The 20,366-nt window shown below is 43.3% G+C and overlaps 1 protein-coding gene across 2 annotated transcripts; it reads left to right on the plus strand.

Moving 5' to 3' along the window:
* Window positions 1-965: 965 nt before the first annotated feature.
* Window positions 966-20,129, plus strand: CA5A (carbonic anhydrase 5A). 2 transcript variants are annotated; one of them, XM_048959033.1, is made up of 7 exons: window positions 966-1,285; window positions 7,869-8,066; window positions 11,687-11,805; window positions 13,216-13,311; window positions 13,467-13,529; window positions 14,082-14,237; window positions 15,462-20,129. In XM_048959033.1, the coding sequence occupies exons 1-7, from the start codon at window positions 1,153-1,155 to the stop codon at window positions 15,639-15,641; spliced, it is 945 nt and encodes a 314-aa protein (XP_048814990.1). In that variant the 5' UTR covers window positions 966-1,152; the 3' UTR covers window positions 15,642-20,129. The 2 variants fall into 2 exon arrangements, with proteins under 2 accessions (XP_048814990.1, XP_048814991.1); XM_048959034.1 differs by lacking the exon at window positions 966-1,285 and adding an exon at window positions 6,927-7,365.
* Window positions 20,130-20,366: the final 237 nt, after the last annotated feature.

Below are 20,366 nucleotides of genomic sequence, written 5' to 3' on the forward strand. Positions count from 1 at the left end.
TCCTGCTTGTTGTGTTTTGAGCTTGTAGTGGACTTTCTTATCAGTGCCAGCTCTGCTCAGTGTCTGCAGGGTGGCACCCTGCTGGTAAGGATCTCAGTGGTGCTGGGCTCCCCACTCCTGTGCCCTTGGTGAGAGCTGCCTCTTGTTCTTTGACATGCCTAGGCACTCTCTTCAGATGTCTTTCCATTTTACTGCTATACAGCTGATAAGAACCTGCAATGCCGTGAAAAGCCTTAGGAGAATGAGTCGCCTGGTTTGAATGGGAAAATCCAATTCTAACTGAGAAGCTGCTTGTGAGGGGTTGCAGCTGTGCTAAGAAGAGCAATACAATGACTGACATCCCAAAGAAAGAAAAAGGGAGGTCGTAATACATAGATCTTCCATATCAATTTGCAATTGCGTGTAGAAATAAAGGAGTAGCTCTTCATGCTTTCATCTCTAAGAAACAGGTCAGAGATCCCTGTTGTCCCCAATGGAGAAGTGGTTCAGCTTGGCCAAAGTGACGTTTGTGTGATGTTCCATTGGTCTGTTCTTAGTCTATGTGAAATGATCTGTCTTATGAGGCCCCCTATAGTTCAGAAGAACAAATTCTTCACCTTGGGGTTGCCACAGTACTGTATTTTGTGCTCAGAGTTGAAATCTTTTTCTGCAGGAATCTGCTCTGAGCAAACCTCATCTATCTACAAAGTTCTGTGAATTCCTCAGCTTGGGCAGTCATCACTCCTCAGAATCACAACTGTCAACAACAGCAGTGGTTAGCTATCACTATTCTAAGAATGCATGCATGAAGAAATGATAAGAAACCTCTTCTTGCATATGAAAGAGTGGTTTCTGTAACCCCTCAGTGTTCTTGGAGCCACATGAGAGAAAGCCTGGAAAGCACACAAATAATCATCAACTAGCCCAGCCTACAACGAAATTAGAGCCAATGAGAAAAGCCAGAAGAGGGACAAGTTGAAAATTAACTATTTGGTTAGTGCTCTCTCCAGGCAAGAAAGGGTGCTCTCAATCTTTTTTTTTTACAAATAGGTCTGGAGATCCCTTGAACCTGTTATGCCCAGAGCATTTTTTTTCCCTCTTTTCACATTGCTAGATTCTGGAAGGTTCCTGGGGCTGTTTGACTAACAGAAGATTTGGAGTGCTAAGGAGATAATGATGAATAGCATAAAGGCAAACAGCCTGGGACGTTTATTCAAGCAGTTGAAAACAGTCTGGAGTTCGCCTTCAGTGCCAGCACGAAGCTGCAGCTTGGCCACCTGCACTCCCAAAAACAGGAATGAGGCATGTAAGTATTTCATGTTGTTAAAATAGTGCTGGATGCCTGCATGTGGTGGTGCAAAGATTGCAGGTGTAGCTGATGCTCTTATTTGTTGGCTGCAAAAAAAAGGGGAATTTTTTAGAATGTCATCGAAAGGTTATGGAAAGAAGTGAATGGGAGTGAAAGTAATACAGAAATACCTTGCCAAACTGCCTGATTGCTTTCCATGTGCTGGATTTATTTGTTGTTATTTGTGCTGTAGCAGTGTTAGTGGGTTGTTTGTGATTTTAACTTGTAGCTACAATGAAGATACAGACTTCACAATAATTAACTTTGCCATGCAAGGCTTTAACTAGTTACAATAAAATCTGGATTTACACAGTGGATTCGAAATGGCTTTGAATTCAATAGAGACTGCAGTGTTTAGATGTTGAAAATGAGGCCTACTGGAAATGCTAACCACAAAGCCTGCGTATAGGAGGTCTATAATAAATGACTTCCTTGGGTGCAATATACACATAACTGCAAATGCCAAAGATTTAGTTGTTTAAAGTGATGATCAACTTATCTAAGTGGGATTTGTATTGAGGCCAGTCAGAGATTGCCTGCTTGCTCAAGTGAATATAATTGGAGCAATAGTGAAAAATAACTTTTTACATCTACCAAGTCCCTTTGTTTCCAGTATTCTTTTTTTTTCTCAGTAAATGCATTTAGCTTATTAGTTTTTCTCCAGAACAGTTGTATCTCTCCTTGAAAACCACAATGTGATTCTCATCTATCATTTCTTTTTTTACTGACTTGGAATTGTTTGGTGGAGTCAGAAGGCAAAGCACAGGAAGGCTGAGATCTGAGATGTGTGAATTGTTTGGGGGTTATCCCATGATCCATAGGAACCCAACAGGGAGCTGGATGATGCCATGTCTTTTCCTGTGGGCACTTGTCCATTGGAAACTGCACTGAGAAACCAAAGCTCACTTCATGCTAACAGACGTTCCTGGAAGAGATCATACGAGGCTGTTTCATCCCGAGGCCACTCTGCTATTAAACTAACTGCAGATCCTATCTGGCTTTGCTCACGTTCCTCTTCGGTTTGAGACAGATGCTATTTATTACTGAAATCTTTCTCTATTCCTTGACATCCATGCAGGAAATGCCAAAAACAAACTGATTCAGAAAAATACCATCTTTGGAATGGTTGGTTTTGGCTGCCAGGGAATAGATATTAGCTCTGAAAAAGTCAGCCTGTGTGTTTCTCCATCTGGTGGCTAGACCACATACATCACATACATTGAAAGCAAAATGCACATTCAGTTAAACTCTGCTATGTACAGAAATAGCACAAGCAGCCAGATCTGCGACAAAGACTTGATTAAAGAAGTGGCCCATATTTTGAAGCTTGGCAAAAACTGGACTATTTAGTACTGTCTTCAGTGTAAAGTTGATCTTTCCCATTTCACTGTTATCCTGAAATTCATCTTCTACCTTTCCTTTTGTACCATTTCCATTCACAGAAGCAGTCTCTTGCCAAGCTAGGTGGTGATGCTCAGACTTTAGCTATGATAACACAGATTCAACCATTCAAAAACTGCTGCTTCCCAGTGCCATTTTCTGGATTCCCATTGTGACCTCCCAAAAGCACAAACAGAATTCCTGCAATTCACTGAGGAAGCAATGTTAGAAACAATTCTGAGGACCACAGGACGTATGTCAGAATATCCAGTGACACGCAGTACCATAGTGGCTACCTGTAGAAAGCTCTGTGTATCTCCCAACAATACATGCAGGTAAAGGGTTTCAAGCACCTTCTAATGCAATAAAGGAGTTGCTTCATCCTAATAATCACTGCCAGAAAAAAGAAAAGAAAAAAGAAAACCTGAAGGACTTTTTTCTTTCTCATTCTTTGAGAAGGTAAGAAGTTCTGTTTTAAATAATTGTCCAAATACAGCAATGACACACGATCCAGGTGTGCCATCTCCAGGACAGCACACACTATTGCAGTAACTGTACACAAACTGTCCACGAGACAGATTAAGTCCTTCCCATACAGCATTGCTAAACCCTGTGCATGATTTTAGCAAATGTTTTTATACAGCAAAGATAAAGCCCCTATTTACTTTACCTTGCCAACTGAAATTACCTTCTTATCTGGACTTAGCCTCAACCACTGCCTTCTCATCCAGGCTCCTATCTCTGCCAAACATTCTGGAAGCAGAGAAAAAAGCTCAGCATTTCACAATCTGCTGCTGCTTTCCTGTTGAGCTTAAGAGTGCTCTGTCAGTTGCATCCGTTTGATAAAAAGCATTGGGCTGTTTATCAATAAACTGGTCTACATCACAGTCCAACTCTGACATCAATTCAGCAGAACTTTCAACACCTTGTCCCGATGGACCACAGCCAACCAGCGCCATTATCGTCCAAAATCTTGATTCATACTGAAAACCTCAAAGAAATCAACCTATCTTGGATTTCCTCTCGAACGTTCAATCCAAGTGGCTGAAGCAGAGCCACGGTCCTTTAAAGTTTATATGTTTATTTTTCTAATTCCGAATGTGTTGCTATGGAAAGCGCAATGTAAGAAAAAAGAACATATTTCTTTCAAGTGGGTGCGGTTTCCTAACTGCTCCCACAGCCCTGTCCTCCTTGTTTTAGTTCAGAGCAGAGTGAAGCTTGTTCAAAAGGCCCTTTGGAAACAAAGGGCTTTATTCAACAGGCCTTTTATTTTAATTTTTGAAGTTTAAAACATACATCAATAATAAAGTCCACTGAAGCTGACACTTCCATGCGGTTGGAGATGATGATCTTGAAGGTTTTATCCAACCTGAGCAATTCTGTGATTCTGTGATTCCTCATTTTTACTTGACAACCTTCCAAACTAATTTTTGTCCTCTTTCTTCTAATTTTCTATCCCTTATACGGCAACTTTTAGCCCCTCTGCTCCCCCCCCCCCCCCCCCCCCCCCCGAATACTTAATACTTGAACTCTTTGAAAGGGTAGATAACAGCAGGACAAGGGGAAATGGTTTGAAGTTGGAGGAGGGAAGGTTTAGGTTGGATGTCAGGGGGAAGTTCTTTACTCAAAGAGTGGTGAGGAGCTGGAACAGCTGCCCAGAGAGGCTGTGATGCCCCGTCCATCCCTGGAGGTGTTCAAGGCCAGGTTGGATGGGGCCCTGGGCAGCCTGGGCTGCTGTTAATGTGGAGGTTGGCAGCCCTGCATGCAGGGGGGGTTGGAGCTTTGTGATCCTTGAGGTCCCTTCCAGCCCAAGCCATTCTATGATTCCATGATTAAGGGGATTTCAGGTAACTGTAAGCTATTCTACATTTGGTAAACAATGAAAAAAGTTTTGTCTCTTTAAATCAAGCTTACATTAGAGCAAACTGACAGTGAACCCTTTCATTTGACTGAATCGATTCTGGATTATGTTTTACCATACAGCTGTTGCTTTCAAGATGTTTTCTTGGAAACTGTTATAAATAACAAAAATCACATTAGTACAAGCAAGCTGTATTTGAGTTTGGATCTTTACTCACACCTTCAATCTTCTGATGATACATCTGCGCTAACTGAACTAACAATTAGTCCAAATGGATCTGTTGAAGCATCCATAGCTGCAATGAATGACAGAGAACAACTCACAGCATGGAGCCGCGGTGCCACTCTATCCACCTCACTTGGGAAAACAGAGCAGTGCCTCCAAGTGCTATGAAACTAAATGAAGCACTGCTGTTTGTGTCTGGAAGGTTTTAGAGAAAACAAATTGCTTCTAATAGGTCTTTCTTCATGGGTAACTTGCAAGATGTCATCGCTGTTCTGTTACAGCATTTGACTGTTCTGACAGCACCATGGATCTGCCCATAACAAAGGAAAAAATAAACTAGACCCATCCTCAATGATCATAGATGAGGTCAGTGTGCAGACTGCACGGTAACTTAATTCTCATAGTAGCTCTTAATTGGCCCGTTTGAAAACTGATCTGTTAAGTAAGGTTTTTATTTGCTTCCCACATTGGTTCTGTATCTCTTTCTGTTACCCCTTAGGCCAGTTGCCAGGTTCCTAGACAAGTTCTTAGTCAGAAAGCACAGTCACTTCAGGATCAACAGAGGGTGTAACTGAGATCCTCTATATGGTCCAGAAAGGTCATGATATCAAAAAACACTGGAGCCAAGCTATTGCAGTTCTCATAGCTGTCATTCTCTCCAGCATGAGAGCTGTGCCTGTGTGGAGAAAAGCACCTCTAACTGGGACACGGGCATGGAGAAGTTCTGTTTCTGAAATGGTCCAGAAAGGAGTGATTTGGGCCATTCTTCTGAATGCTGGGAACAAGATTTAGGGCTTATGTTTCTTTTTGCAGCTAGTTCTTGTGTTCTTCTGCAGTTTCCACAGCAAAGAAAAACAGCACCTTGAGAAGGAAAAGGGTTTTGTGTAATGAAAAGCTCAAGCTTTACCGAGATGCGTGTTCAGTAAGAAATAGCATGTGCATGTAAGCTGGATGCATGTTCTGTGAATGACTCAGAAGGGAAATAAACATGTTGTGGGGCAAAGTCATTTCCCTGCAGCTTTGCAGCTTTGCAGCCAGTTGTTTCCACAAACCTACGCTGTAAGAACTTCTCTCTGGTTGTGGTTCAGCCCACAAGAACTGACTCACTCTATTCAGTTTAGTAGCTCTATAATAGGCTTTTAGAGATCCTTGCAGGATGGAATCGCTAAAAGGCTTTGACAAAGTTTGGTCATCTTCATGCTTCTCAGTGTAAAGACGACTGAGTTGAGTTGGGAGGCTTATTTTTCACTTAGAGAAAAGTGGGCATGCAGGGCCACCAACCTCCCCATTTCACAGCAGCCCAGGCTGCCTAGGGCCCCATCCAACCTGGCCTTGAACACCTCCAGGGATGGACGGGGCATCACAGCCTCTCTGGGCAGCTGTTCCAGCTCCTCACCACTCTCATAGGAAAGAATTTCCCCCTGCTGTCCAACCTAAACCTTCCCTCCTTCAACTTCACACCATTTCCCCTTGTCCTGCTGTTATCTACCCTTCCAAAAAGCAAGAATTCAAGGCAAGCATTCATTGCACTTGCAATTGAATCCTAGCACCAGAAGAAATGACTGCATTTAAAGGGAGGCGTATTGAGGGGAGGGGAAGTAAAAGGAGATTCGGGTGTAATGAATCCTGCCATCCATATGAGATCGCATGCTGTCTGCTGACCCATCCCGTGGCTGTGCAGTCACTGGAAGCAAACAGCTCTGCAGATTTCAACTCAGGAGCCTTCAAGCTTCAGATAGTGAAGGGCCTGGAGCATCTCTCCTATGAAGAAAGGCTGAGTGAACTGGGTCTGTTCAGCCTTGAGAAAAGAAGACTGAGAGGGGACCTGATCCAGGTCTGTAAGTATCTAAGGTGTGGGGAGCAGAATGGCGAGGCCGGACTCTTTCCAGTGGTGAGTGGAGACAGGACAAGGGGAAACAGCCGGAAACTGCCGCATAGGAAGTTCCGCACCAATGTGTGCAAGAACTTCTTTACGGTGAGGTGACAGAGCACTGGAACAGGCTGCCAGGGAGGTGGTGGAGTCTCCTGCTCTGGAGATGCTCAAGACCTGCCTGGACGTCGACCTGTGCGACCTGCTGTAGGGAACCTGCTTTGGCAGGGGGTTGGACTCCATGATCTCTGGAGGTCCCTTCCAACCCTTACAATTCTGTGATTCTGTGAAGTGATGACTGGAGATTCATGATCCTTGAGGTCCCTTCCGATCCTTGCCGTTCCGTGATCGTGTGTGATACTGCGATGAGACGCTGTGGGTGCAACGTTGTAAAGCGGAGCTGACCCCAGCAGGGTACGTGAGGTGACAGCAAGCGTGAATCAGCCTGACTGCGTGAAACGGACAAGAAATGCTTGTAGGGAGACGTCCCTTAAAGCAGGAAGGCGGCTGGGAGAGCAGCGCCGCCCTCAGCTCTCCCGCCCCTCGGGGCGCCATGGCGGCGGGCGGGGCCGTGCGGTGAGCGGCGGAGCTGCGCGATGCTCCCGCTGCTGCTCCTACGCCGGGCCGCGGCCGCTGCCTCGTGGCGGGGAAAGCGGCATTGCAGCCTGGGCACCTGCTGCTCGTATCGCCTGCGGAACGCCCGTGAGTGCCGCTGCGGGATGCGGGGCGGTGGGTTTGGAGACCTTTGTGGTGAGGGGAGGGAATTCCACGGACAGCTTCTGCCCGGGGGCTGCTGGTATCGAGCAGAGCCGCGCGGAGGAAGCTGCGGGGATGTGGGGAGGTGCTGGCAAAGCTACAAAGCGGAGCTGCCTTAAAATCCATTTAGAAAACAATCTTCTAACGATCAAGAGGGGCAGTTTCTTTGATGGGCGTTTTGCAAGTGCCTCTAGAGGAGCTTCCCCACAGCCGTGAGTCAGACTGCTGTGCTTCCCTGCGTAGCTGACTCACACAAGTGGAATTTTTTGGGTGCAGTCTTGTTTTTGTTTATTGTTGTGATGAACAATTTTACTTTCCTATGCACCTGCTAACTTAAATGATCCTTTGCAGTCAATATTTCAATTTGCCGTTTGTTGCCAGAAAGTCGTTAGTGTGTAATTAGTTCTGTAATTGTGCATCAGAGCCAAACTTTCTCCATTACCTTCCAGTGCATCCGCTTTGGCAGAGCCCACTTACAATTCCCGGGGGCAGTCGCCAGTCTCCTATCAACATCCAGTGGAGAGACAGCGTCTACGACCCCGTCCTGAAGCCTCTGAAGATCAGCTATGACCCAACAACGTGTCTTCACATCTGGAACAACGGGTATTCGTTCCTGGTGGAGTTTGATGATTCTGCTGATAAATCGAGTAAGCAAAGCTGGGAATGTAAACAGCAAAGCTGTTTGCGAGGGTGGATGGTGATAGGACAAGGGTATGGTTTTAAACTGAGACACGGGAAGTTTAGGTTGGGTATTAGGAGGAAGTTTTTCAGCCAGAGGTTTGGTGACACACTGGCACAGGTTGCCCAAGGAGGCTGTGGATGCCCCATCCCTGCAGGCATTCAAGGCCAGGCTGGATGTGGCTCTGGGCAGCCTGGGCTGCTGGTTGGTGACCTGCACACAGCAGGGGGTTGGAACTGGATGAGCATTGTGGTTGTTTTCAACCCAGGCCATTCTGTGCTTCTATGAAAGATCTACTTTGCATGCTGTGAAAAGCTCATGTTGAATCACAGTGTAAATGTTGAAAAGGAGCATGTGGTGAATGCTTCATCTGAACACTGATTTTCAGTGGTGGGAATTGAAGTTACTAAAGTTATATCTGGGACTCACTGTTACCACTTGTACCATTAACGCGACCATTGTACGCATATTCTCTGTTGTAGGGTGAGACTTATTTTTGCTGCCAAAGCCTTAATGCCCTGCCTTTTCATTGGGTATTGTAATAGTACAGCTTTACTTCAGTGGGTCAATCTTCAGTCATATGTGCATGTATCTAATTACCTTTACATAAGGTTTTATCATTAAACTTTAATAACCTACTGCTTCTCTTTTGCAATGTAAACAGATATATTTAATGCTTTTGAAGTAATCAGTGGCAAAGTTGCTTTCAGTTGGAAAGCATGCATACTGTGGTGGCAGTGCTAAGTCACAACTTGAAGCAGTGATTGAGCACCTTGTAGGAAGGCAGGGCCAGCCCAGGGGAGCTCAGGTGCATGCAATGAACCTGAGTGATGGAAGGGCTGGAGCCAAGATCCAACCCTTCCCATTCCTCATTTAAGGGTTGGCAGTGGAGGTGAGGGTATCTCTCTAGAGATCTGTGCATGCCTGGGGCCTTTCAAGGCTAAGAAACTTCTTTCCTTTGTTTCTGTGTTTGTGGCTGTTGTGTTTGGGCTTATCCTCACCTGTTGCAGCCTAGGACTTTGCTACCTTGCTATTATTGCTGTGCTTCCCATGGTGTTATAGTGTTACATGTACTTATCTCAATGTGTTTTTAAAGAGTTAAATCATACTGAGCTGCTACTGCATGGAGCAGGTGTTTGTGTTCCTTTCATTTTAGTCTAAGCGGGAGGCTGCATGCAGAATCCAATTAAGAATTCCAGCAGTTTGTTAGGAATGAGCACTCTGACCTGGGCAATCAGTTTTTCTTATGTGCTTAATAGAGTCAAGTGATTTAAAGTGATGAGACTGCTAACCAAATTACAGACTTCCTGTTGGTCATTCCTTCTGAAAATTCAGTTTACCAAAGTATGTTGTTATTTGAAAAGGATATTTCATAAGGGTAGGTGAGCTGGTGGTGGTTGGTCAGGGATGTTGAGAAACATCTGATTCATGTCAGTTCTTCAGCTTGTTTTGGAGGAGAACACAGGAGGGACCCTGGGCAAATCTGAACCTGGTCAATTCGAGGCATTAATCTTTGAGATGACCTCTTACTGTGAGAAATGCTGAAAGTTCTTAAAGGATTTCAACAGCATTCTTGGGAATGAAGCATTTCTGGTTGGTATTTGGAAGGAGGCTGATAAACAGTGTGGGTTTTTTGTCTGGTTGTTTTTTACTGTTTACAGCTGTTCACCTAGGAAACGTTCTTGTTCATTTCAGGGCCTGTGGGTTGGTTTGTTTTTATTCTTTAGAGCTGTTCATCCAGGAAACGTTTTTTCCTTGTTCATTTCAGGGCTTTCCTATATGATAAATAAACTGTTCTTACAGTACAGACTGCAATTTCATTAACGAGAAGAGAGCTTATGATGGAAACTCTCTAACAAGCTTATCAGTGATTTTAGCCTACTGATTTTAGCTGTGGTTCGCTTTTAATTTGTCTCTTGTTTACATAAAGGCAAGCATGAGATGGAAATAGTCAATTGAAGGGGTGCTGGCCTTTTTGAGGCTCAGTATTCACAGAGCATCACAGCTCTCAACGATCTCTTCTGTTTCATTTCCAAGACTGAAAGCTCGAGGTAAATCTCTGTGAGGTTTCTCACTGCCTTTCTGTGGATGACTGCCTTTTCGTCTTCATCATCTTCCTTGAATTAAAGTCAGTTAAAGGTGATGATGGCTATTGGAGGGTAGTATTTGGTGATGGAAGTCCATAATGACTACAAACAACGTTCATGGGGTGTTGCTGTGTATGTGATCTGATTTCCAAGTGTCTGCATCTCTCACTTGACTTTCTATATACTGTTGTTGTTTTTCATTTGTTTTCTTTCTGCCAGCTTATGTCTAACAGTAATAGTAGTCCAGAGAAGGAAGGTTTTGAGTAAATCTAGAAAACAACAAAAAAAATTGAAATGGAATTTGTAGGCGTGCATCCAAGATAGGCAAAAAAAGCCCAACTCCTTGAGATGAGGCAAAAAAAAGCTTTGGCAAAAGATGAAGGCAGTGCTGCAGTGGGGTGTTTGCTTTTCAGCAGGGCAGGATGAAGTTTCTTTCCTGCCACTTCCTTCTGTCTGCTGGTTTTCTACACGTGTGCCTATTCCTAACTTGTGAGCAAACATCCAATCAAGAGTGATTATTCACATGAATGTAATTAGTTGTGGGTTTGCATCTTTGCATAGTCAGGAATGAATACAGAAGTGCTGCGTTGGTAGTGCAGGCCTTGCCTTCTTCCCATCCCTGAAACTTGTTGTACTTCATCATGGTTTTCTTTAATGATAGCCAGTTTGGTATTTATCCTAATTGCTCAGCAGCTGTGGATTAAGTTTAATGTCAATATGCATTGCTTGTTTTATCTCTTCTCTGCTTGTAATGAAAGAGCACTTAGAACTAAAAAACTGCAGATAAGCTTTCAGTCCCTCTCTTTTCTTTTCTACTTGGCATTAAACTGATTAACTTCTTTCCTGAAGTATTGTTGGGTTTTGTACTTCATGTGGTGGCTTGCTGTGAAATCGAAGCATGCTGTACAGTAAAGTAGAGAATGGGCAAAGAGGTCTCTACAGCAATGCATTTGTTATTAGCCCCCCTGGAAGCAATTATGAGCTCTAACTTTAAGCTGCCTTGATGTAATAACAAACAGGAAGGCTTGGCAAGATATTCCTGGTTCAGTTAGTACGAAATGAATGAAAACCAGCGTATGCAGGAAACCAGGCCTCAAGTTTTCATTGATGTATTTACCAAATCAAGGATGGCTTTCTGATCTCAGGGCAGCAGGCTGAATGTTTACTCCTGCTTAAAAGTGCTTTGTGGCTCCCAGAAGCAGGGAGTTTCCCACAGGCAGTCTGCTTTTGCGTGCTTGTGGAGCAGAAAGGAGTTGCATGAGGACTCTATTCAGCTTATCTTCAATTTGACACACATTATTCAGACTGCAGGGGAAAAACAGTGATGTGTGAGGACAGTTTTGTCCTAACAGTGTGATTTTTAGAGGTAAACGAGGGATAAGGGGATGTTTCAGCAAGATACTTGATCCAAATGACTTTTCTTTGGGTGAATTTGTGCTGCTTGTCTGGACAATTCCAAACCATGCTTGTTAACGTGGATGTCTTGCTTTGTTTTTTTCAGTCATTGTTGGAGGTCCTTTGGAAAACCAGTATAGATTGAAGCAGTTCCACTTCCACTGGGGAGCCATCAACGAATGGGGGTCAGAACACACAGTTGACAGTAAATTCTACCCAGCAGAGGTATGAGGAAAAACCTGAACGGTGCAGATAACAGAGGCTGCATCTTGGGCTGTCTGTGTGAACTGTCAAGCTTCTAGAAAGAGCTGTATTTATTATTATTTTCTTTTTTTAAAAGCAGCTTATTTATGAGTAAGTTCATATTGACTGTATTTTCTGAAGGAGGATGTGGGATTGAAGTAAGCATTGGCCCCTGTCTGAAAGTTTCAGAGAGATTTTCTTCTCCCTGAATGCCCACAGAGGAAGCTGCAGACGAGCCAATGGTAGGCAGCAAGGAATCATTGCTATTCCAGCTCCGTCAGGAGGCAGTGGCACAAATCCCTTGTCTGTCCTCCTTTTAAAGGGGAAAAGGGATCATAAATAGGCTCTGTAACAGTCAGAGCAGGTGTCTGTAAAGGTAAAATACACAAACTCACTTCTGTTTGTCTTGAAAAAGTGCTGCACTCCTGAGCTGCAGTGACCTGAGTTCATGTGGGCTGTGGGATCTGTTGAGGGTGCAGTGGGTGCAGTACATCTCAGCTGCTGCTTAGTGCACCTCCAAATCTCCCAATCCTTAATGCTTTTAAAGCACCTTGTTTGTTATTACTACACACTTAAAAACTGAATGCATACCAAATATTGCTTTTTTTCTCAATGTATAAAGAGAAACTGGAACACTATTTAGTTCTCTTGCACGTATCTGTGACTTGAGATCTGGCAGCACTCAGCTTATATGCAGTGACTCCCATGTGCGTGTGAGCCTGCAGTCCTGCCTAATGTTGCAAAGTTATTTCCAATTACTAACATAAAGAAGCTTGTATGTTTCTTATTTCTGTGGAATTGTAATGGTTATCGTGATTGCTTTATTTTCTGTTTTTAACTCTTATGAAATCACTGAAGTGGCAAAATTCCCCTGATTAGTTAAGTACTGAGGCAGCAAGTGAGTCAATAAGGAGGATGGGGCCAAGGGGGCAAAACAGATGAAATTGCTCAGGGTGGGTGGTATAACAGCAGGAAACATAGTTATATACCTGAAATGGAGTACTTCAAAGGGGATTTTTTTTTTCCCTAAGAAAACTTCTCTCCTACTATTGTGTTCATAATGATGTCAGTCAGCCTTGTGAGATGCTTGTTAGCAGCAAGGCTGTGACTGGGTGCTCACACTGGGTAGGCTGGCTGTTATACACAAAACCCTTCAGGAGGATGCAAGTATTAGGCTGTAAGCAGCACTAAGGCAGCTTGTATTACATGCAGGATTAAGTTCCTTATCAGAATAACATCTTCCAACTGTGCTTTGGTTTTGTGGCCTCTGATTTCCGTGGTAGTTCACTGCAGCATTGTAAATTGCAAAGAACCAAACACAGTGAAGATGAGAAGTCAAGCTTCTTGCTGTCGTTGCTGTGTGTGTTGATGTCTCATTGATTCATGTTTCAGCTGCATTTAGTACATTGGAATGCTGTGGTGTACCCAACTTTTGAAGAAGCTGTGATGGAAGGCGATGGCTTGGCTGTAATTGGAGTCTTTTTAAAGGTACTTTGGTATAACAAGCTCTGATGGTTTAGTTTTATTTTAGTAAAGCTCTTTTAGTGCAAAATATCTCTAGGTGGCTTTTTGTTTGTCTGAAAGCTGATAAGGTAGATAGGTGGGATGTTGGCTTAATATTCTCTCTTGGTCATCTTTTGCAGCTAGGAGCACATCACAAAGGGCTGCAGATGTTGGTGGATGCCTTGCCAGCAATTAAACACAAGGTGAGTGTTTTTACATATCCCACCAGTTATCATTCAGCACAGCCAGCAGTCGTTCAACAGAAATAATGCTTTGGGCGTGGGGAAGTTCTAATAAATGTTATGTGTCAGTCTGATGGGCACATAGAGTCAATTATTGACTGTAGTGCAGATGAAATGCTGTATTTCAAGGAGGAGATTGTACACACTTCAAGCTTTCCAAATGATGAGAAAAAGAAATGATGTTCTGGAGATTGTATCCCCTTGAAAGAGGGTAAAATACCTGTGCAGAAAATGAGTTTCTCATAATGACTGCTGTCTCACTTGCTGCAGTGTGTTGTTTCTTTCCATGCTCTTCTTGTGTCTGCTCAATAGCTGCTTCTGCCTCAAACCCACCTTAATGATCTTGGACAAGTTTGAGGTTTTCAATTACTACTTTATGTAGATTCCTACTAATACAGCACAATTTTACACTTGCAGTGTTTAATCTCATTGTTAAGATCTCTTTAAACATTGTCTTTTTTTTTTCCCTCTCTCAAATTGCAAGCTTTAAAACGAGTTATTTCTGGGTTTTAGGACACTGTTATTGAGTTCGATGTCTTCGACCCCTCCTGCCTGTTACCTCCATGCCCTGATTACTGGACGTATGCAGGCTCTTTGACCACTCCCCCACTTACTGAATCAGTCACATGGATTATTAAGAAGCAGCCAATAGAGGTTGATGAGAATCAGGTAAGTCTCTTGCTGATATTTAATACCACACGTCTGCCTGTCTGCTGCTGTGGAGGGAAAGAAGCACAGAAGCAGCTGCTTCACACCCACTATTTTGTTTTGGGGTATCCTGATCTTAACCACAGGTAGTGCTGGGAGGCTGAAGACCTCAACAGTAAGCAGTTCAAGGTGTGTGCCTTGTGGAGGCAGGCTCCCCGTATAGAGTTTCATCCTGATTTCTGGTAACGAAGCCTTGTGCTGAAAACCACACCATGAAAACTTACGAGGTTGTTTACTAGAACACTGCATCATTTTTCTCTTTGCCGTTCTGCTCTCCTTCGCATGACAGGGAGGGAGAAGAAGGGGCAGTTTTTGTGACACTCTGAACTCTGACCATTTGTGCATATCCCTGATAGTGTGTTCACTTGCACGGCAGTCTTGCAGAAGCTGCAAGGGCTGTTCCTCCCCCTGGGCAGGCTCTGAGGGGGCAGGAGGAGTGGTAGCTCTGAGTCCTGGATTCTCTCCTTTGCCTCTGTAGACGTGTCTGCTCACTACTTGGCTGTATTGTCCTTGAGGCTTTTTATTTTTAATTTCCTTTTAAAAGGGCAGAGGTTTCTGCAGAGGTTGGTTCAGGTGGTTGGCAGTCTGCTGACCCCCAGCCCTGACTTATTTCGTGCTCTTTGCTGCTTATTATTGCAGTACTTTGTTGTACAGTGTGATGTTGGTATGAAATAGATACAGGGAGAAGTGAAAAATGGTCAGGAGAGCTGATCAGAATTGGACAAAATACTGATTCATAATGGAACTTCTGCATGCAGCTAGACCATCTGGGAAGTCAAACTTGAGGCAAATATTAATGGTGAAGAATAGGCATGTACACAATCTTAATATTTTAGTTCTGTAAGGGAGCAGAATGGGAAGAAAGCAAGGAAAAATGAGTGCATACTTTTTTTGCAGTTCAAACTTTTATACACTTTCTTGGTTCTTCTCTCATTCTTTCATGGCACAGAAGATCTTAATTGCTTAGCATTGTTGTGCCCTTTGTGAGAACCAAACATCTGATCTGCTGCATGCTTCAGTCTGCAGTTATAAACCATTGAGGACAAAAGCCATGTAGGTGGTTGCAGGTTGGGATTGCTTTTTTTTTTCCTTGAGCATCAGTGTAGGAATATCTGTATAAGAAAACCAAACTCCAGGAAGGGGTTTGGAATTCCAGGAGCTAAACTGGCCATTTCTCATTCTCAGCTGGAGGCGTTTCGGATGCTGCTCTTTACTTCAGATGGTGAAGAAGAGAAGAGGATGGTGGACAACTTTCGCCCCCTTCAGCCATTAATGAACAGAACTGTCCGCTCGTCCTTCCAGAGCAGGCATCTCTTAGATATGGAAGCAAAATACTTGGACCACGCTCAGCAGATCAGGCCATAGATGGCCCATGGAATGTCAGTCCAGACTGTAGTAACTGGGTTTACCTTACTCTGTAATGATTCCTCCTTTTTTGCAGGATGTTTATGCCATGCAGTTTCACAGACAGCTAATTTCGGTTCTGAGAGTCAGTTGAGCTTCAGTAGAGAGGCTGTGTGTATTTTAATTTGTTTTTAATACAAACTCTTAACAAATTGCTCACTTAAAAGCAGGGATCAGTGAGGAATTCTTTTGAAAGTTAAAGGCAAAGTAATGCAGGAGATCTTTTCTCTTTCTGCCTTCTGAATTGTTCTGTGCCTCTGCATAACTCCTCCAGTGATTTGCTTAAATTAATAATTGCAACATGTTAACAAGCAGGAGGTGTGAAGAAGTGAAGTCTGTTAAGGTCCTTTGTGGAACTTTTGGAGGTATGAGGCTAGAACTGTCTTCTGCAGTCACACATGTAAAGGTATTTTAACTTTGTCCTGTTTTAAAACAACAACAAATGGTGCATAGGATGATGAGGAAAAAAAAAAAAGCATTGGCTGAGTGACCCATGTTTATAATGGATGTAATGTAAGTCTGCCTTATCTGTACTGCAAACAAGAAGACTTTGCAAAACCTTACAGGAAATGTCCACAAATCCCATTCTACAAATTCTGGCTTTGGTACTCATGGAATGGTAGATGAGTGTGGACAAAACACAGCAGTCAGATGCTTGATTTTTATTTCTTTTCAGCAGTTTGTAGAGCACCAGTGCAATCTTCCCTATGTTTTGTCTGAAGCTGAACTTCTGTTCTTGGGAGTTACCCACCCTCATGGTTACTGGGACCATGTTGTTCTATATAGCACCTTATGGTAACACAGACCAGTGGTGGTTGGAACTCAGTTGAGGAGCAGACCAAATTGTTTTAAGTAACCAGCTGTGGAGCTGTATACTGAAGTGATGGTCCAATTGCCACAAACAGTGCCTACCTCTGAAGTATGCTACTAGCCATAACTTTCTCTAGTGCACCTTTCTGAATGACTTTTTATGCTTTGCTGTGCTTAGCAGTGTGCTTGTGCACGAACTCACCTGTAGAACCTGTGATCTCGTTTGTTCTGAGAGCAGTTCTGGTTGTGTGCTCATGAGACAATCTTCATGGAGTCATAGAATGGCTTGGGTTAGAAGGGACCTCAAGGATCATGAAGCTCTGACCCCCCTGCTGCTTGCAGGGCTGCCAACCTCCATATCTAACACTAGACCAGGCTGCCCAATCTTGATTGATTGTATTTCATGTATATTTTTAGAGGATGCATTTCTTGATCCTCTCCTGCCATTAAGCAGTCAGCAGTTGCTGGTGTCATTCAGGACTCATGATGCCAGGAGACCAGCTTGTCAGTGACGTATTCACATCTTTGGAATCAATGCTTTCCCACTCCAAGTGTTCACTTTAGAAGCACTTTAACACTTTTCATCATGACTCTAATGATTTCAAAGCTTTTGAATATCTTTCCTTAACCAATTAAATCCGTGCCTTTGCTTCCTCAATATCTCTACCTCACACTTCTGTTACATTTCAGCAGCTGTGCCTTTCTCCTCTCACGTGGCTGCTTAATATTAGGGTGACTACTCAGTAGATCTAAGAAAATCTCCACTGGCTTCTGCTCCCTGTGTGTTGCATGTACATCTTTATAGTATGTTCCAAGTGGCAGTATGTATCTTCAGTTTCATTCTCTCCCAAGCCCTTACAGCTCAGTTCAGTTATACCGTGTTTCTACTCTGCTGAGCCACTTCAGTAATGGCGTTGCCAGAGAATGGCAGGTTCTGAAAATCATTTTGAAAGGGGCATCTGCAAGTCTGGCAATAGGAAGAGATTCCTTTTACTTTGTACCTGAGTGCACTCAATCTTCATTGCTGAACTTGCCTTTGTTATTAGCAATTAGGAAAGCCCTGTAATACAGTCATCGTAATGCTGTCTTTGCTTTCAACAATGCAGGTGACTCAGTGGAACTAAGCTGGATAGAGGCAGCCTGCATCAACCAAAGTATTTAAAACTGCTGCCTTATAAATGTGGAAATGGATGTGGCAAGAAAAACTGGAATAAGCTCTGAGATCAGGGAGAAGCCAACTGTTTGCTTTACTGATGGAGTAAAGTGTTAGGATAACAGAGGGAACAACTTGGCTTAATTTGGGTCAGTTTGAATTACCAGCTGAGAAGAGCAATGGGAAATCAACCTGCTTACCAGCAGCTTAATGTAGTATCTCTGAATTGTTATATAAGTTACTCTGGTTAGGAAATGTCATCTTGTGGTTGTTAAAGTTCTTCAAAGCAACCACACTCTTGCTGTCGTAAGTGATTGGGTCTTTAGAAAAGCTTTATGCGATTGCTCAGAGTGTTTTAGTTGCCTGCTTGCCCTCAGGTTTTGTGCACCTCTGATCCACCAAGCTTATTTCACCAACTAATGCCTCTTTCCTGGCATGTGCAAGTACAAGATATGCATTTTGTTCTTAGGGGGTTACTGTGGTGTTCGTGTTTTATCTTCTACATGGAGTAGCACCTAAATATCCTGATGTAAAATCTATTTCAGTTTCAGTGCTGGGTTTCATATATGTATGTATGTATAAGGATATACATGTGTGTGTAAACAGGGTCAGAAGAGGAAAAAATGAACTGGAGTGTGCTAAAACAAGTAAGCTTTACAGGGATTTGCTGTTACAGTTGTGCTGCTTCCAGGATGCCTGAACGTTTCCATGTCAGTGTCTTAGCATCTCTGGTTCCAATGGGCAGTATTCCAGTTGCAAGCTCTGGTTAAAATTAACAGGCTGGAAATGAAAGTGGGTCTTTTTGTTTGTTTTTTTTTTAGGGTTTTTTGTTGTATTTTGCTGGGTTCTCAGCTAATTTAGTTCATGTCTGTAACGACTTTGCACAACTGAGTTAAACTGTATTTGGAAGGTGTCTGCATAGGAATCTTTAGGCTCTTTTGGAGGGTACAGTAGGGAAGGGTCAGAACAGACTTTTGTCCTTGAACCTGATTGCTTCTCAGTGAGCATCATTCAGTGTTAATTAACACTGTTCTGAGAGACATTCCTGTGGCAGTCAGCACTATGACTGAAATGCTGTAGTGGGACTCGTGTTGAGGATGGCTTCATGAAGTGAGGGTGGAAGTTCTCAAGTGCATATGGTAATATATATTGTGCCTATTACTGAAATATTGCCTTTGTGGACAACATACATAATGAGAAGTGCCTTTTTACTCATAGCATACAGACCTTTCTTTTCAGTTTTGGTGTAAAGAAACTTCTAGTCACTGTATTTTTTTTAGCTGTTAAACTAGTGTGCAACCATGCAATAAAAAAGCACAGCAACCCGTGTCTGTATTTCATTGTGCAGTTAAGCTCTCCAAGTTAGAAAGGAGATTCTCCATCAAGAAAATAATTCCTCCTTCAGAATGACCCAGTTCATTATGAGTGGAATATGATCAGATGTCAGCCTTTGATGCTTCAGTCTGTGAAAGGCTCTGCTGGACTGTATTGTAATTGGAATGAAAGCACAATGAACTCTGTGTTGCAGCCGTGCTGATGGATGTTCAGTTAGCTGCTCCATTGGGATAGATGCAGCATGCTGCCTGCAAGGAGATTCCAGGCTTGAAGTTCCGAGCTGCCTTGTTTCATATTTAGTGTTAAACTCAACCTAAAAACTGTCAGCTAAGTTCCTTTCTCTGTTTTCACTGTAATTAGTGTTGATAAAACTGAATAATTTGATGTGTGGTGCAGCTCTTGAGGAGTTTCACATGTAGTGATTTTGCAGTGCTTCTGCTTCAAGGTGGTATGAATCTTATTGAACAATTGCTTTTATCAATAACAATTGGCTAATAACTAAACACGAATTCATCTAGTTGACCCGTAGTAGCCAGGCTGAGGGCCTGGGTATCACATAGATACCCAGTTGTGCTAAGCTGAGATTATTCCCACTTCTTTTGGTGGAACAGTAGGAGACCATTTCTGGTTAAGGGATTTGAGCCCTATGAGTGGTTGCAGACCGTACTGACCGTTCTTTGGGGGCTGTCCAGAAAGGTAAGCCATTTCAGTGGGAAGAAAGGTTGAGAATAATACCAGCTCCAGCTCTACTGTTGCAGTTTGAGGATTCCAGAAGCTGCCACCCATTCCACTTTGCCCAGCAAAGAAGCTTAGGAGGTCTTATTGTGTTTGTGTGTGTAGATAGACAGTATATATGTAGTACAGCTGAGCTGTTTGCTGAAGAGACTTATCTTTTGGTTTACTTGGTTCCAGTGGGCTCTCTTACTTTGATCAAGGCAGCTGCAAGATGTGCATTAATTCCAACAAATGGCCAATTTACTGCTGATATTGGTAATTACTGTCTTGTTTGCTCTTGCTTTTCGATGTGACAAAATTGAAGTGTCTGAATGTTAACGTGTGGAGAAGTGGCTGCATAATCAAATTGCCTTCAGAGGTGCTGCAGAACAACTTGGGAGCCTGAAGAGTTGGTGGTCAGAGCTGATAATCACACGATAATCCCACTTGTGAAGTGCTTGGAGGACGGAAGGCACCCTGTGAACACATCTGCAACTGCAGAGCAGGTATTTTCCCAGCCCAAATGGACAAACAGCTGCAAAACGAACTCAGGTTAGTGGGCAATACAGCCGTCTGTGGGTGACTTCAGGTGGGGCAGTGGTGTTCAGCTGCTTCTTGAGCCCAGCGTTTCCAAATGGCAACGGTGTCGAAACTGAGCTTGAGATCTGCAAATT

Source organism: Lagopus muta, chromosome 12 (assembly GCF_023343835.1).
Source record: "Lagopus muta isolate bLagMut1 chromosome 12, bLagMut1 primary, whole genome shotgun sequence".
Lineage (NCBI taxonomy): Eukaryota > Metazoa > Chordata > Aves > Galliformes > Phasianidae > Lagopus > Lagopus muta.

Coding starts and splice junctions, on each gene's coding strand:
- CA5A (XM_048959033.1), top strand. CDS start 1,153: ATGATGAATAGCATAAAGGCAAACAGCCTGGGACGTTTATTCAAGCAG. Junction 1,286..7,868: donor CAAAAACAGGAATGAGGCAT/GTAAGTATTTCA, acceptor ATTACCTTCCAG/TGCATCCGCTTTGGCAGAGC. Junction 11,806..13,215: donor GTAAATTCTACCCAGCAGAG/GTATGAGGAAAA, acceptor TTCATGTTTCAG/CTGCATTTAGTACATTGGAA.